Below are 17,441 nucleotides of genomic sequence, written 5' to 3' on the forward strand. Positions count from 1 at the left end.
TGCAACCGTCATCAATATAAGTCAGCTGCCAAGTGCCTGAATGTTGGCTATGTGACCACGGGTCGTAAGTGTGAAAAACGGTCACAAGCCACTTTTTTTTAGTGCCGTTGTAACTTCGAACAGCCACTAAACAAACTGTTGTAAATCGAGGACTAGTTGTAGAGTTTCCTGCTGGAGCAGGGGGTTGGACTAGAAGACCTCCAAGGTCCCTTCCCATTCTGTTATTCGGTTAAAGTGGAGCATGAAAGAGGCTGATGTATCCTTTACCGCTTCAGATCATTTTGGCCTTCGATGGTATAGTGCCCCTGAACATGGCATTCCCATTTAGCCTCATGGTCAACAGAGGCTGATTGCATTTTTTCCCACTATGAATAGCTAATCCCGTTAAAGCCATGTAATCACACAGGCAGATAATACCCGATGAAACGGGAACAAGTCTTTCTACAGCTTTGAACCTTATCCCTGGATAAGCCTTAGGCCTAATGCAAAGGGGGAATGGAAAAAATAATAATAATAATAATAATAATCGGGCAAGTGAAGTATGCTTGCAGAAGCCTCAGCGTGGTCTTTTCTAAATTGAGACATCGGTATTGCCAGAGGTTTTCAGGATCGGCTCTTTTTCAGCCTCAGCCCATATGGCCACTCGTGATCGGGGTTCTACGTACTGTATAAATCAGGGGTGGGCAACTCTGGCAATTTTGCGACTGGTGGGACGTCCACTCCCAGAATTCCTTAAAGTAAATCCAATGAGTTTTCCTTAAATTAGTTTTGGGGTTGCGCCACTAGATGCTGATCATGCCTAAGTCAATGGGGAAGCCAGAGAAGCAGAGAAGAGCAACTAAGATGATCAGGGGACTGGAGGCTAAAACATACGTGGAACGGTTACAGGAACTGGGCATGGCTAGTCTAGTGAAGAGAAGGGCCAGGGGAGACAGGACAGCGGTGATGCAATATCTGAGGGGCTGTCACAGAGAGAGGAGGGGGTCAACCTACAGTATTTTCTAAAGCACCCGAAGGCCAGACAAGGAATAACGGATGGAAACTGATCAAGGAGAGATTCAACCTGGAAATAAGGAGAAATTTCCTGACAGTGAGAACAATCAATCAAGGCAACAGATTTGCCTTCAGAAGCTATTTTTTTAAAAAATTTTTAATTCCATTTATATCCCGCCCTTCTCCGAAGACTCAGGGCGGCTTACAAGCTTAGCAGTAGCCTTCATTCTATGTATATGCCTGCTTATTAGGGCTTTCGGGGGGCCCCAAGCGGCATTATTACAAAGTCAGCTTAATTGCCCCCAACAATCTGGGTCCTTATTTTACCTACCTGGGAAGGATGGAAGGCTGAGTCAACCTTGAGCCTGGTGGGATGCGAACCTGCACTAATTGCAGGCAGCTGGTGTTACTTAAGGAGGCATTAGCCCACTGCTCCACCAAGGCTCTGGGAGCTTCATCGCTGGAAGCTTTCAAGAAGAGACTGGACTGCCATCTGTCAGAAATGGTGTAGGGTCTCCTGCTTGGGCGGGGGGTTGGACTAGATGACCTACAAGGTCCCTTCCAACTCTGTCGTTCTATTCTAAACAACCGCAGTGATTCACTTAACATGTTTGGCAAGGAAGGTTGTAAAAGGGGGCCAAATTCACTTCACACCCGTCTCGCTTAGCAACAGAAGCTTTGGGCTCAATTGTGATTGTAAGCTGGGTTTGAGGGCTGACCCCCATCTATTTTTTTTCCTCTTCCCCCCCCCCAATGTTGAAAAGGTGTTTTGTGGCCTCTGCCCGTCCGTTCCCCAGTCACCGCCGTCACAGTCTTCCTTACCTCTCCTCTTTCTCTTGTCCTGCTACCAAATGTCTGGTCCCCGAGTTCTGGTGCCACAGCTCATCCTGAAGATCCACCAGGCTTCTCAGCAAAGACTTTAACGCTTTGTAACCTGTGGGGAGAAATGAGAAAGTTGTCCAGTGCCTTAAGATGACTCAGGGGACGCGGTGGCTCAGTGGGTTAGGACGCTGAGCTTGTCGATCAGAAGGTCGGCAGTTTGGCGGGTCGAATCCCGAGTGCCGCGTAGCAGAGTGAGCGCCTGTTACTCGTCCCAGCTTCTGCCAACCTAGCAGTTCGAAAGCACGTAAAAATGCAAGTAGAAAAATAGGGACCACTACGGTGGGAAGGTAACAGCGTTCCGGGAGCCTTTGGCGTCTAGTCATGCCGGCCACATGACCACGGAGACATCCTCGGACAAGCGCTGGCTCTTTGGCTTTGAAACGGAGATGAGCACCGGCCCCTAGAGTCGGAAACGACTAGCACGCATGTGCGGGGGAACCTTTACCTTTACCTTAAGATGACTCTGCAAGGAATGGCGCACATTTGGTACGAGAAGAGGATATTAAGAACCTAACAGAGGTTGGGCATGGCCCAGAGTAAGTCTTTTCCACCCCTGATTTTTACTGGACAGTAAGATGCTGCTAGGGAAATCTTTTACAAATTCACCACCTGGAGAACACACAGGATTGTTTTACTTTGCATGCTGATGTAAAAGTGCGCAGGAGTGATCTTGAGGGGTCCTTAGTGTTCACTGGAGTCCTTGACTTATGACTCTGACCAGCATTTTGCTTGCTCAGCAAGGTGGCCGTTAAATGAGTCACAGCCAATTTTTACAACCTTTTTGCCACGGCTGTTAAGCAAATTACTGCAGTTAGGCAAATCACGTGGTCCTTAAGCATTGTTGGAAGGCAGATGGGAAGGTCACAAACAGGATATGATTCCAGGATGCTGCAAAACCTAGTAAATATATGCTGGTTGCTCTCTGAGCTTGGCTGTTTCATTACCCAAATCAGCAACAGCAACAGCACTCAAGACTTATATACCGCTTCACAGACCTCTCTAAGCGGTTTACAGAGTCAGCATATGGCCGCCAACAATCTGGGTCCTCATTTTACCGACCTCGGAAGGAAGGAAGGCCGAGTCAACCTTGAGCCGACCAGCATCGAACTGCTGGTCGTCGGCAGAGTTAGCCTGTAATACTGCACTCTAACCACTGAGCCACCACGGCTCCTCTAGTCACGGATGATTATTACCTAGTTTGGGTATTGAAACTTTGTCTGCAAGCAAACAACCAAGTCCAGAGAGCACCAAGGACCTCCTCATTTCAACCCTGAACTACAAATACTCTCCTTTATTGCGAATGACCACAAAGACCAGGGAAAGACCTGCTTCCACGGTGAATAGTCAGATACGAAGAAGCTTAGCCTGCAGAGGGCACGGGAGATCTCAGAAGAAACCCTGCCTAGTTTTGTGAACTGCAAAAGTGACGGGGCAGAAATGTATTTCCCGACTTGCAAAACTGGGTTGATATAATCTTATACTAAAGTTGAATTACAGGTGGCCCTCGACTTACGACTGGGATCTTAGCAACTATTGGAAGTTGTGATGAATCTCCCCAGGACACAGCTGACAACCACCACCACCCCTCAACTGATGGCAGTTGCCAACCAGCCCACGTTTACAGCCATTTGCAATGTCCTGAGGTCACACGGCCACAAATTACAATGGTGTTTTTGCCGGAAACTGGTCTTTATTTCCAGTCTCTAGCAAAAACAAAACAAAACACCCACCCATTGGGTACAATGGGCTCATTCAACGACGACTGCATTTGATTCACAACTGCGGCATTCATTTAATGGCTAAGCTGCAAAAAAACACTGTAAAATTGGATCCAGGTCATATGGTAACCCACTTAACAATTGATACGACTGATGACCATTATTCTGGGCTATAGGAAATGACCAGGCTGAGCCCGAAGGAGGGGCCAAACAAGTCATTAGTCTCAAGTCCTTTCACACCCACAAGAGATTTAACTCCAGCCCACCTTCACTACCATAGATTCTTATGTACGGCCAATTTGCCTTGACTTTTAGTAGATCTGATTCTTGTAGAGCAGGGGTAGGCAACCTTGGCTCTTTTATGACTCGTGGACTTCAACTCCCAGAATTCCTGAGCCAGCATGCTGGCTCAGGAATTCTGGGAGTTGAAGTCCACGAGTCATAAAAGAGCCAAGGTTGCCTACCCTTGTTGTAGAGTGTGTTAGCATGCAATTAACCTATACAGTCACTTGAGCTGCCTTGCTTCCCGATTTCTTGGGCCTGACAAGGCTCCATTATGGTCATAAGTCTGGACTACCTGTAGTTCATCTGCACACGCTTCTTATCTGGACTGCCTCACCAAGCTGGCAAGTCGGTCAGAAGAATTCTGGAATGGCCAATTACCGCAAAGGGAGGTTGACAAAGAATGAAAATCTTTGGGGAGAGAAGACACAAAAAGCTGCTTTCCACTAAATCAGATCTAGAACTAGCCTCATTGTTCCACCCCACAAGTAGCTCCCGAAGCTCTTATGAAGAGCTCGTACCTGGTTCCCATGACCGAAACTATTAAACTGGAACAATGTTTCTTAAACTTGCCAACTTTAAGCTGTCAGGACTTCAACTCCTAGACGTCTCCAGGCAGCATGCTGGCTGGAGAATTCTGGCAGTTGAAGTCCAGTCATCTCAAGTTGTCCAGGGTGAAAAACACTGACCCAACGTAGGACTTTCTGTATATCTGAGACACATGCAGCGGTGGTGAATTAGTGCAGGGCTTTTCAACCAGTGGTACAGGTACCACCTGTGGTACATTGGCATCTGGCAGGTGGTAAGCAACCATCCTAGAAAAGTGGTAGCGGGGGAGGGGAATGAGCTGAACCGGTGGCAGCACCGCACAAGCCTGAGTGAGAGATGGCTGGAGCTGCAGGGCTGTCAGGGCTCAGCGGAAGCACCAGGATCAGTGCCAGGCTCCAGCTGATCCTGGCGCTTCTGCTGAGCCCAGAAGAAGTGCCAATCAGCTGGAATGTTGCAGCATCTACAGGGTCTTGTGATTTACATTCAGATGCTTGGCAACTGATTCATATTTATGACAGTCACAGTGTCCCAGGGTCATGTGAAGTGACCAAAACCTGCTGCAACCACCCAGCACGGGGGGGGGGGGGGAGAAATAAAAACCAAACAACCCCCCACCCCACCCCCGCTGCCAATCCTCAACAGAAATGCTCACAACAATGAAAACCTCGGACAGGAGGAAGAGTGCTGCCGGGCAGGCAGGCAGGTGTCTTGCTCGGCTGTGGCTTGGGGTGCACTTTTTTCAGTGCCGTTATAACTAACAGTCACTAAGCGAACTGTTGTAAGTCGAGGACTACCTGTACTTCATCACTTTTTTCTTTTTTTTCTTTTTTTCGTCATCAGGTTTTTGACCCCTTGCTAGGCGACTGGTGGTCCTCGGATGTTGCCATATCCTAAAAGTGGTACAATGGGGTGAAAAGGTTGAAAAGCCCTGAATTAGTGGAAAGCTTGCAAAGCCTTAAGAAGCTACGTTGAACCATCAGTTCTGACAGGAGATTCTGGAAGCTGAAGGTATGGCCTTCTCCGTGCAAAGAAATATTATTTCCCAAATTACAGCCCCCCACCCCAAGACTGCCATTAGGGAAAATCAACAGACTTGTCTGCTTCTTTTTAAATCTGGAAGTCTTCCGCAAGCCATGTTTCTGGATTAGTGGTAAGGAGACAGCCCAGAACACATTTCCCATTTATCCTGTGCCTGCCTGCCTCCCTCTCGCCGGCTTTAGCAGGTTGAAAAACGCCAGCCCATTCATTCCAAACTGTGGCTTAGCCACCGACAAAAAGGCCTCAAAAGAAGGCAGCGTATCACCCTGCCGGAGGAATGGAAGGCAGGCTTTCCAAAGGAACAAAGCCGAGATAAAGTGGGGGAATTATTTTTGCCATCAAGCACAGTACATATTTATTCCTGAATGGTGGAGGCACTGGAGATGCATTAAAGGGGGAGGGGGAGGAGGAGGGGGGGGCATCCCTGCTGCTGACAACTGGCATATGCAGAGAGACGGCAACATATGTATTACTTCTGCTCTGGATGCCAGTTTCTGAAAAGGCTAACAGAGAGTGACTGAGCTGCTTCATCGGCGTATTGTACCTTCCGTCGTCTCTGTTCAAAGGCCTGGAGGCTAAAACATACGAAGAACGGCTATGGGACTCGGGTTTGGCTAGCGAAAAGAAAAGAAGAAACAGGGGAGACACGATGAGCAGTCTTCCAGTATCTGAGGGGCTGCCACGAGGCAGAGGGGGGCAGGTTGTTCACCTGAGCACCAGAGGGCAGGACGAGAAACAATGGATGGAAACTGATCAAGGAGAGAAGCAACCTGGAACTAAGGAGAAACTTCCTGACAGTGAGGACAATCAACCAGTGGAACAGCTTGCCCCCAGAAATCGTGGGCGCTCCATCACTGGAGATTTTTAAGAAGAGGCTAGATAGTCACTTGTCTGAGATGACATAGGTCCTCCTGCTTCAGCAGGGGGCTGGACTAGAAGACCTCCAAGGTCCCTACCAACTCTCTTATTATTCTATTCTATTCTATTCTATTCTATTCTATTCTATTCTATTCTATTCTATTCTATTCTATTCTATTCTATTCTATTCTATTCTATTCTATTCTACTGCTATTCTATTCTATTCTATTCTATTCTATTCTATTCTATTCTATTCTATTCTATTCTATTCCGTTCTTTCATTATTCTATTCTATTCTATTCTATTCTATTCTATTCTATTCTATTCTATTCTATTCTATTCCGTTCTTTCATTATTCTATTCTATTCTATTCTATTCTATTCTATTCTATTCCATTCCATTCCATTCCATTCCATTCCATTCTAATTCTACTTTATTCCATTCCATTCCATTCTATTTCTACTCTACTCTCCTCTCCTCTCCTCTCCTCTCCTCTACTCTACTCTACTCTACTCTACTCTACTCTACTCTACTCTACTCTACTCTATTCTATTCTATTCTATTCTCCTACAGACTGGGATGTTGGGGAAATGGTCACCTCAGTAGATCCAGACGCTGCCAGTTTGGGAAAAGCAAGTTTAAGCCATAAAAAGAAACCCATCAGTCCACCAAGTAACCTTCTGATGAATCTACTTGGATGTAAAAACGTCATGGTTCCAAAAATTTCAAGCCTGCTTGTCAAAGAGCAACAGAGAATTGCAAGAACATAGCAGGGAGTCATTACTCCTTTACAGCAGGGGTCCCCAACCCTGGCAAGTTTATGACCTGTGGACTGGCTGGGGAATTCTGGGAGTTGAAGTCCACAGGTCTTAAAGTTGCTAAGGTTGGAGACCCCTGCTTTGCAGGCATTGGCTGATAGCCACAATGATGCTCATGTGCACTTCAATGTGATCACCCAAACACCATGGAATATATGAAGAAGAAGAAGAAGAAGAAGAAGAAGAAGAAGAAGAAGAAGAAGAAGAAGAAGAAGAAGAAGAAGAAGAAGAAGAAGAAGAAGAAGAAGAAGAAGAAGAAGAAGAAGAAGAAGTTGGAAGGGACCTTGGAGGTCATCTAGTCCAACCCCCTGCTCAGGCAGGAAACCATTTCAGACAAATGGCTGTCCAGTCTCTTCTTAAAAACTCCTGATTGTATTAATGTCACTAAGAAGAGCTGGTTTTTAACTAGCAGTCCCCCTTTTCAAAATATTTCTCTTGCACTACAGCAGGGGTTCCCAACCCCTGGTCTGTGTGGACCAGTACCTGGCCGCGGCATGCCAGCAACTGGTCCACACTTAACAAGGAAAGCCCCATTCGCGGGATGCAGGCAGCATAAAAACCACGTCCTCTCCGGTCCGCGTAAAAACCTCTCTCCATGGAACCGGTCCCTGGTGCCCAAAAGGTTGGGGACCTCTGCGCTATAGGGCAATAACCCTCGAACCAGTTATTTAAGGATAAATGTGGATGTCAAGGGGAAGCCTAACCCAAAGCAGCAGTAGAATTAATGGAAGAGGGAGGAAGATAGCTGAGATTCATCAATTCAGAACGCAGCCTCGATGCCGTTAACGACTGCCCAAGGCAACCAAACCAGCCCAATTTCTGTTATCTCTGCCTGTTGACAGAGGACATTTTTATTCAATTTTCAAAAGCCCATCTAAGCCTGATGAGTTCTATCTATCGGGGGGGGGCAATCCCGCTGTTTAATTTTACTGCTGGGCCTTTTTATTCCCAGGCTTCCATCTCTTGCATTTTTAAAGTTTTGTTTATCCTATGGTCTCTTTTATTAAAGACCCTGAGCAATGCAATTAGCCCTTAGTCTTTTTGCTGGTGAGATTTCAAGGCGGCCAACAATATTTGGCCGGGGGGGGGGGGGGGGGGAGAAAGAAAGAAAGAAAATTGGAAAAGACTAATGGGGGTAAAAGAAACTAAAAAAACGAAAGGAGATAAGCAGAAGCTGAGGGAGGGGAAAAATAGCAGGATGACAACCAACAAGAGCTAATATGTCTTTGATAAGTAAAAATCGAGCTGCTGTTTTCCACTAGAGCAGTGATGGCGAACTTTTTAGAGACCAAGTGCCCAAACTGCAACCCAAAATCCACTTATGTATCGTCGGGTGCCGGGTGGGCGTGGCCCATTGGGTGGGTGTGGCCAATTGGGCTAACATGGCCCATTGGATGGGTATGGCCCATTGGGGGGGTGTGGCCAATTGGGCTAGCGTGGCCCATTGGATGGGCATGGCCCATTGGGTGGGTGTGGCCAATTGGATGGGTATGGCCCATTGGGGGGGTGTGGCCAATTGGGCTAGCATGGCCCATTGGATGGGCATGGCCCATTGGGTGGGTGTGGCCAATTTGGCTAACATGGCCCATTGGATGGGTATGGCCCATTGGGTGGGTGTGGCCAATTGGGCTAACATGGCCCATTGGATGGGTATGGCCCATTGGGTGGGTGTGGCCAATTGGGCTAACATGGCCCATTGGATGGGTAAGGCCCATTGGATGGGTGTGGCCAATTGGGCTAACATGGCGCATTGGATGGGTAAGGCCCATTGGGTGGGTGTGGCCAATTGGGCTAACATGGCCCATTGGATGGGTATGGCCCATTGGGTGGGTGTGGCCAATTGGGCTAGCGTGGCCCATTGGATGGTCATGGCCCATTGGGTGGATGTGGCCAATTGGGCTAACATGGCGCATTGGATGGGTATGGCCCATTGGGTGGGTGTGGCCAATTGGGCTAACATGGCCCATTGGATGGGTGTGGCCCATTGGGTGGGTGTGGCCAATTGGGCTAGCATGGCCCATTGGATGGGCATGGCCCATTGGGTGGGTGTGGCCAATTGGGCTAACATGGCCCATTGGATGGGTATGGCCCATTGGGTGGGTGTGGCCAATTGGGCTAACATGGCCCATTGGATGGGTATGGCCCATTGGGTGGGTGTGGCCAATTGGGCTAACATGGCCCATTGGATGGGTATGGCCCATTGGGTGGGTGTGGCCAATTGGGCTAGCATGGCCCATTGGATGGGTGTGGCCAATTGGGCTAACATGGCACATTGGATGGGTAAGGCCCATTGGGTGGGTGTGGCCAATTGGGCTAACATGGCCCATTGGATGGGTATGGCCCATTGGGTGGGTGTGGCCAATTGGGCTAGCATGGCCCATTGGATGGGTGTGGCCAATTGGGCTAACATGGCGCATTGGATGGGTAAGGCCCATTGGGTGGGTGTGGCCAATTGGGCTAACATGGCCCATTGGATGGGTATGGCCCATTGGGTGGGTGTGGCCAATTGGGCTAGCATGGCCCATTGGATGGGCATGGCCCATTGGGTGGGTGTGGCCAATTGGGCTAACATGGCCCATTGGATGGGTATGGCCCATTGGGTGGGTGTGGCCAATTGGGCTAACATGGCGCATTGGATGGGTATGGCCCATTGGGTGGGTGTGGCCAATTGGGCTAACATGGCCCATTGGATGGGTATGGCCCATTGGGTGGGTGTGGCCCACTGGATGGGCATGGCCCATTGGGTGGGCGCGGCCGCAGTGGTAACGGCAGACTGGGTGGGACTAAAAAGTTCAATCAATTCCAACTTTGCAAGATCTTTTCCCCCCCCCACAAGAAGTTGAAATTGATTGATTGAACCTTTTTTTTTCTTTCCAACACGGCGGCGGAGGCCTAAAGCGAAAAGGTTTTATAAAACCCAGCTGAAGGCCTAGGACTGGGGCGGTGGCACACGTGCCCAACAAGAGGGCTCTGCGTGCCACCTGTGGCATGCGTGCCATAGGTTCGCCACCAGGGCACTAGAACATAGAATTATAGGGTTGGAAGAGAACTTGGAGGTCTTCTAGTCCAACCCCCTGCTCTAGCAGGAGACCTTACACCATTTCAGACAAATGGTTTTCCAGTCTCTTTTTGAAAGTCTCTGGTGATGGAGCACTCAGAACTTCTGAAGCCACCAGCCCTTTGCAGAAAGGTGTTTCACCACAGCGCTAGATATGCAGGGAAAAAGTTAGATCAGGGGGGTCCAATCTTGGCAACTTTTAAGACTTGTGGACCTCAACTCCCAGAATTCTCTAGCCAGCATGGCTAGCTGGGGAATTCTGGGAGTTGAAGTCCACAGGCCTTAGAGGTTGCCAAGGCTGGGTACCCCTGAGTTAAAAAGGTTGATAAAAGCAAGAATTCACCACAGCAACCGCTAGCTGTCATCTGCATGAAACAAAAATTCACAGCTCTTAAGGTGCCTTCAAAAGAGTCCAGTCTTCAGTGGGGGGAATTCTGCGGAGTTCTACCCCACTCCCAGTGAGGTATTGGGAAATCGGAAATGATTGCGATTGGAAGTACTGGAATTGGATCTTAGCAAACCAGGAGTGGAGTTTCCACTTAACGACAAAGCTCAACAAGTAACTGGCACAATCCTTTTATTTTAAGAATAAGTCTCAGAAGAACTGCCTGCAGGGACAGAGCAGAAGAAGCCTTTTCATTTTATGAAGGGGATGATAAAAAAACAACAAGTAAAGTCCTGTTTTGACGATGTTTCAATGTACATCTTATATTTCTAGTAAAACACAGTGATATTGTTCCCTTCTGATGGGAAACTGGAGGCTGGAAATACGGGCAGTCCTCAACTTACAACACTTCGCTTAGTGACTGTTCAAAGGTACAACAGCACTGAAAAAAGTGACTTGTGTGTTTTTCATACTTACGACCGTTGCAGCATCTCCATGGTCATCTGATCCAAATTTGGATGCTTGGCAACTGGTTCGTATTTATGACGGTTGCAGTGTTCCGGGATCGTGCAATTTCCCTTTTGTCACCTTTTGACCAGCAAAGTCAATGGGGAAGCCAGATTCACTTAGCAAACCATGTCACTAACTTCACAACTGCTGTGATTTCCCTAAAACAACTGTGGAAAGAAAAGTTGTAAAAAGGGGCAAAATCCACTTAACAAATGTCTCACTTAGCAACAGAAATGTTGGGCTCAATTGTGGTACTAATTCGAGGACTACCTGCACCTACAAGGAGGGGCATTACACGATGGCGACCCAACTCCAGCATGGAGGGTGATGTATTGTGTCTTTGAGAGGGTGTTTAACCTTTGCAAATCTCCTCACCACACACATCCTATAAATACTAGCAACCTCCTAGTAAATCATAAGGACCAGCTTGTACATAGAATGGAATAGAGCTGGAAGGGGCCTTGGAGGTCTTCTAGTCCAGCCCCCTGCTCAAGCAGGAGGACCTACACCATCTCAGACAAGTGACTGTCTAGCCTCTTCTTAAAAATCTCCATTGATGGAGCACCCACAATTTCTGGTGGCAAGCTGTTCCACTGGTTGATTGTCCTCACTGTCAGGAAGTTTCTCCTTAATTCTAGGTTGCTTCTCTCTTTGATCTGTTTCCAACCATTGTTTCTTGTCCTGCCCTCTGGTGCTTTGGTGAATAACGTCACCCCTCAGATACTGGATCACTGCTATAATGTCTCCCCTATTATTTTCTTTAGACTAGCCAGACCCAAGTCCCACAGCCGTTCTTTGTATGTTTTAGTCTCCAGGCCTTTGTATCATCTTAGTTGTTCTTCTCTGATTTTTTCCCAAACTCTCAACATCTTTTTTTTTTTTGTGATATGGTGACCAAAATTGGCTGCAGTATTCCAGGTGTGGTCTCACTAGGGTTTTATAAGGCGGTACTAATACTTTGCGTGATCTTGATTCTATGCCTCTGTTTATGCAACCCAGGATTGTATTAGCTTTTTTGGCTGCTGCTGCACACTGCTGGCTCACGGTCAAGTGATCGTCCACTAGGACTCCAAGGTCCCTCTCACAGTTGCTGTTTTTAAGCACATCTAACTTGAGTTCCTGGACACAAAGAAAAAAGTATCTTGCTTTTAGATTACAACTCAGGAAATATCGCGAACGTGGATAAAGCTCCTTTCAGATCTTCCCTTTGGAACAATTTACTGAGGCCCCTGCCTTTTTTGCTAACTGATTTGAACATTTAGGAGAAAAAAGGGAGCAGAAGTAGTTGTCGCCATTATGACCACAACTGAGCCTCACCGCTCAACTGTTGCTAAGCGAGACATTTGCTAAGTGAATTTTACCCCATTTTTTACGACCTAGCTTGCCACAGCTGTTAAGTGAATCACTGTGGTTGTTAAGTGAGAAACACGGTTGGGAAGGGAATCTGGCTTCCCCATTGACTTCGTTTGTTAGGTTGCAAAAGGGGATCGTGTGACGCCGGGATACTGGAAAGGTCATAAATATGAGTCAGTTGCCAAGCCTCTGAATTTTGATTACATGATCGTGGGGATGCTGCAAACGGTTGTACGTGTGAAAACACTCGTAAGTCACTTTTTTCCCCAGTGCCGTTGTAAGTCCGAACAGTCCCTAAGTGAACTGTCCTAAATCGAGGACTAGCTATATTCTTTCAAAGTGAGCATCCTTCTTCACCAACCGCTCCAGGACCAAGTTAAAACATAGGTCAAACACAATGCTGGATATGTTGGCCCAAGAACAATGCTCCTCATGCAAACCCCAAGCCAGCCCCCTCCCCACCTTGCCCGCCTCTCTCTCTCCCCCCCCCAGTCATCCCTGACAATTAATCCCCCAAGAAACACGTTTGATTAAATCTTTTCAAGCAAATCCTTTGCTTTGCTTTTGTTAGTTCACTTCTTGTCAACATCTATTAAAATATGCCTTTAATTCTCCCACAATCTTAAAAAACAGTGATTCCACTGTCTTCAACTTTAATCAACTGTATGGCCGGCATTTTTCATTTCATAATAATGCGCTGCTTGGAATTCAAGAGGCAAGCTCCACATCAATCATTCTGTGAGAATTTTTCCACTGCAATAAATATGCAAATGAGCAAAAGCCAGTCAGTCGTATTTCAGGCCCGACTTGCTAGTGTTTTAAAAAAAGACACAAATTTATTAATTGCCGTTGGCCAGCGGAATCCTATTACTTTGGGCATTGATTACAAAGCTGTGTGAGTGATTATCGTGCAACTCACGGACCATCCAGGCATGAGGAAAAATTATTAAAGCAAAGGAGAGATTATCAACTCGGAATAACAATAAGCTTTAACATTTTAAGGCCCCTAACTTCGGCAACTCAGAAAATTACGCCGCTGCTTCAAAGCATCACCATTCCCAAAGCTTTTTTGCACCTTGTGTGTTTCCTGTGGCCCATCATCTTTCGGCTTTATGTCAAAGCAAGAGAAAGTCCTAAGCCTTTTTTTCCCTCTTTCTTTGTATTGGCCACCACAAGGGAACTAGACTGAAAACAAAAATTCTTGTCTTTTCTTGAAATTTCTTGATGAACTCCAGGAAGAAGGAAAAGGCCACTGATGTTCCACAGATGTATATTTCTCCTTCTAAATACAAGTGGTCCTCGAGTTACAACCACAACTGAGCTCAAAATTTCTCTTGTTAAGTGAGACATTTATGGTCGCAAGATGGGTTTGGCCCCATCTTACGACCTGGCTTGTCTCAGGCGTTAAGTAAAGCACCACAGTTGATAAATTAGTAAACACAGTTGTTAAGCAAATCTGGCTCCCCCAACTGACTTTGCTTCTCCAAAGGTCGCAAATTTTTTTAATTTTTTAATTTTTTTAATTTTAATTCCATTTATATCCCGCCCTTCTCCGAAGACTCAGGGCGGCTTACAAGCTTAGCAGTAGGTGATCACATGATCTTGGGACTCAGCAACAGTGATAAATACAAACCAGCTGCCAAGCATCTGGAATTTCGGTCACATGATCATGGGGATGCTGCGAAGGTCCTAAGACACATTTTTCAATGCCCTTGTAAATCTGAACGGTCACTAAACAAATTGTTTTAAGTTGATGACTACCTGTATGAGAAAATCATAAATGTTTCCATGACAGTAACAGGCACTCTTTGAAAGCTCTTTTCCCCCCCCCCTCCAAAAACAGTTTCAAATTTCTGGGTACCGATGTAAAATACAAAGGACCAGACATGCTCAACAATAGCAAGGCCAGAATTTCTCTTTCTAATTATGTGTTCTATGGTTTGACATTTCCTCAACAATATGGTGGGATAAATACTGTAATTTTTGGTAGTGTGTGTTCGTAGGCTGAGTTTTCCTTCTGCGGGGTTTTTCCTCCCATTTACCACATTTATTAAACAAAAATGAAGTACACAGTTGCAATAGATTGCATGCATTAATAATAAAAAAGAGTCCAGATTAAGGAAATAAATAGGTTATCTGTAAAAACCTATCTTTAGGTTTGCTTATTGTTATAATTAGGAAGACCCTGGTCTTGCTGGTAAATGAAATGGGAAAACGCAATGAAATTCGAAACAAAATCATGTATTAAATAGTCTGGAGCAATAAGGAACTCAAACCATAACTACTAGCTTTACAAGCATTCTTTCCCCACCGTGTTCTGTCACAGAGTTAGAATAAGCTACAAACAAACCTATTTTCCCCCCTTTCCTTAGTAATCAATATATCCCCAGGAATTTCTCTAATGTGATGACCATGCACTCATCACCAGTTTTATAGTGAGACCACATGTGGCCTTATTCATACATCAATAAGCTTTTCTCCATTTCATGTTAAAACTGTGTTACAACTAACAATGTTAGTTAATGTGGAGAAGAATAAGAATGAAGCCAGTTTGGCCTAGGGGTGAAGGCACCAGGTTAGAATCCAGGCGATTGTGAGTTCTAGTCCCACCTTAGGCAAGAAAGCTGGATGGGTGACCTTGGGTCAATCACCAGGAGACTGTGAGTTCCAGTTCTGTCTTAGACATGAAAGCTATCTGAGTGACCTTCGGTCAATCACCAGGAGACTGTGAGTTCCAGTTCTGTCTTAGACATGAAAGCTATCTGAGTGACCTTGGGTCAATCACCAGGAGACTGTGAGTTCCAGTTCCATATTAGACATGAAAGCTGGCTGGGTAACTTTGGGCCAGCCCATCCCACCACACAGTTGTATTGCTATGGGGAAAATAGGAAAAGGAAGGAGTATTAAGTATGCTCACCACTTTAACTTATTTGTAAAAATAAGGCAGGATAAAAATAAATATTTAAAATCATGTTTTTGCTAATTGTTCTCATCTTTGATGAACCTTCTCACTCACTACTGAGTATTTCTACTTTCTACTTTCCTTAATTCCTTCATTCTTCATGAATAGCTATACCCACTCAACAGTTCCAAAACTACTTATTACTGGCCACAGTGACTGATCTGATCTTTGATGTAACGGTCCAAACTAGGAAAAGCAGTCTAGTCTAGACCAGGGGTAGGCAACCTTGGCTCTTTTATGACTCGTGGACTTCAACTCCCAGAATTCCTGAGCCAGCCATGCTGAGGAGAAGGGAGAGGTTTCTATGCTGAGCCATGCTGGCTCAGGAATTCTGGGAGTTGAAGTCCACGAGTCATAAAAGAGCCAAGGTTGCCTGGTCTAGACCAAGTAAGTCAATGGTAGGCGAGCATTATTATTATTTTTGCTGTTTTTGGTCTCTAAACTGACATAGCTTGGAACAAAGGTGAGAATGAGGCAGAAGTGCAAACAGTTGCCTTCACCACCAGAGCAATGCAAATGTCTTATCTTTTATGACTGGGAAAGACACCATATCTTAGGAGAAGACTTGCAAAGGGTGTTTTGGTTCATTTGGTACAAAGATCAATGATCAGGCGATGAGAATAAGCTACACCAAAGACTTGGAAAAGGAAAACGCTCAGCTAGATCAACGTCAGGATCTTGAGTGCTGACCACCGACTATTTTGGAGAGCCAAAGGTCATCATTGTAACAGAGCCAAGATCGCTTCTCTCTGAGTTACGGTAAAATATTTATAGGTGCAAAATCATGGCTTAGGCTACAATTTCTATGAGATTTTTTTTCCCTCAGAATGGGTGACACCGCAAGCTGAGGACATTCATTCTTCATGAATAGCTATACCCACTCAACAGTTCCAAAACTAATTACTGGCCACAGTGACTGATCTGATCTTTGATGTAACGGTCCAAACTAGGAAAAGCAGTCTAGTCTAGACCAGGGCTAGGCAACCTTGACTCTTTTATGACTCGTGGACTTCAACTCCCAGAATTCCTGAGCCAGCCATGGTGGCGCAGTGAGCTAATGCCTCCTTAAGTAACACCAGCTGCCTGCAATTAGAGCAGGTTTGAGTCCCACCAGGCTCAAGGTTGACTCAGCCTTCCATCCTTCCGAGGTCGGTAAAATGAGGACCCAGATTGTTGGGGGCAATAAGCTGACTTTGTAATAATGCCGCTTGGGGGGCCCCCAAAAGCCCTAATAAGCAGGCATATACATAGAATGAAAAGGGACGCGGTGGCTCAGTGGGTTAGGACGCTGAGCTTGTCAATCAGAAGGTCGGCAGTTTGGCGGGTCGAATCCCGAGTGCCGCGTAGCAGAGTGAGCGCCTGTTACTCGTCCCAGCTTCTGCCAACCTAGCAGTTCGAAAGCACGTAAAAATGCAAGTAGAAAAATAGGGACCACTACAGTGGGAAGGTAACAGCGTTCCGTGCGCCTTTGGCGTCCAGTCATGCCGGCCACATGACCACGGAGATGTCCTTGGACAAGCGCTGGCTCTTCGGCTTTGAAACGGAGATGAGCACCGGCCCCTAGAGTCGGAAACGACTAGCACGCATGTGCGGGGGAACCTTTACCTTTACCTTTATTATACATAGAATGAAGGCTATTGCTAAGCACATTTGATTTGTGCTTAAATTGTAAGCCGCCCTGAGTCTTCGGAGAAGGGCGGGATATAAATGGGATTAAAATTAAATTAAATTAAAAATTAATAACAGAAATAGTACAAAGTTACTGAAATAGATAGGCAGGTTTCCTTGTTATGTGGCAATTCCCATATGACAGGGAGATAACATAAAGATAATTCTCAACTTACAATCATAGTTGGGACCCAAGTTTACATCGCTAAGCAAGGCAGTTGTTCAGTGAATCAAGACAGATTTTATGACGCGCTTTTTTTTTTTTTGCCCTGGTTGTTAAGGCCAGTTGCCAAACGCCCGAATTTTGACCACCTGACTGTGGGAATGCTGCAATGTTTGTGAGGACCAGTTGTAAGACACTTTTGTA

General features: G+C 46.1%; 1 protein-coding gene across 1 annotated transcript in view; it reads right to left on the reverse strand.

The window, feature by feature from the left end:
- AATF (apoptosis antagonizing transcription factor) overlaps positions 1–17,441 on the reverse strand; it is a gene marked incomplete at its 5' end in the record, with an annotated part of 115,867 nt that overhangs the window by 53,630 nt on the left and 44,796 nt on the right. Inside the window, one exon of the mRNA XM_083379743.1 lies at positions 1,816–1,927. Coding sequence (XP_083235869.1) covers positions 1,816–1,927 — 112 coding nt within the window. The remainder of the gene's footprint in view (positions 1–1,815; positions 1,928–17,441) is intronic.

Source organism: Vipera ursinii, assembly GCF_947247035.1.
Source record: "Vipera ursinii genome assembly, chromosome: 1".
Lineage (NCBI taxonomy): Eukaryota > Metazoa > Chordata > Lepidosauria > Squamata > Viperidae > Vipera > Vipera ursinii.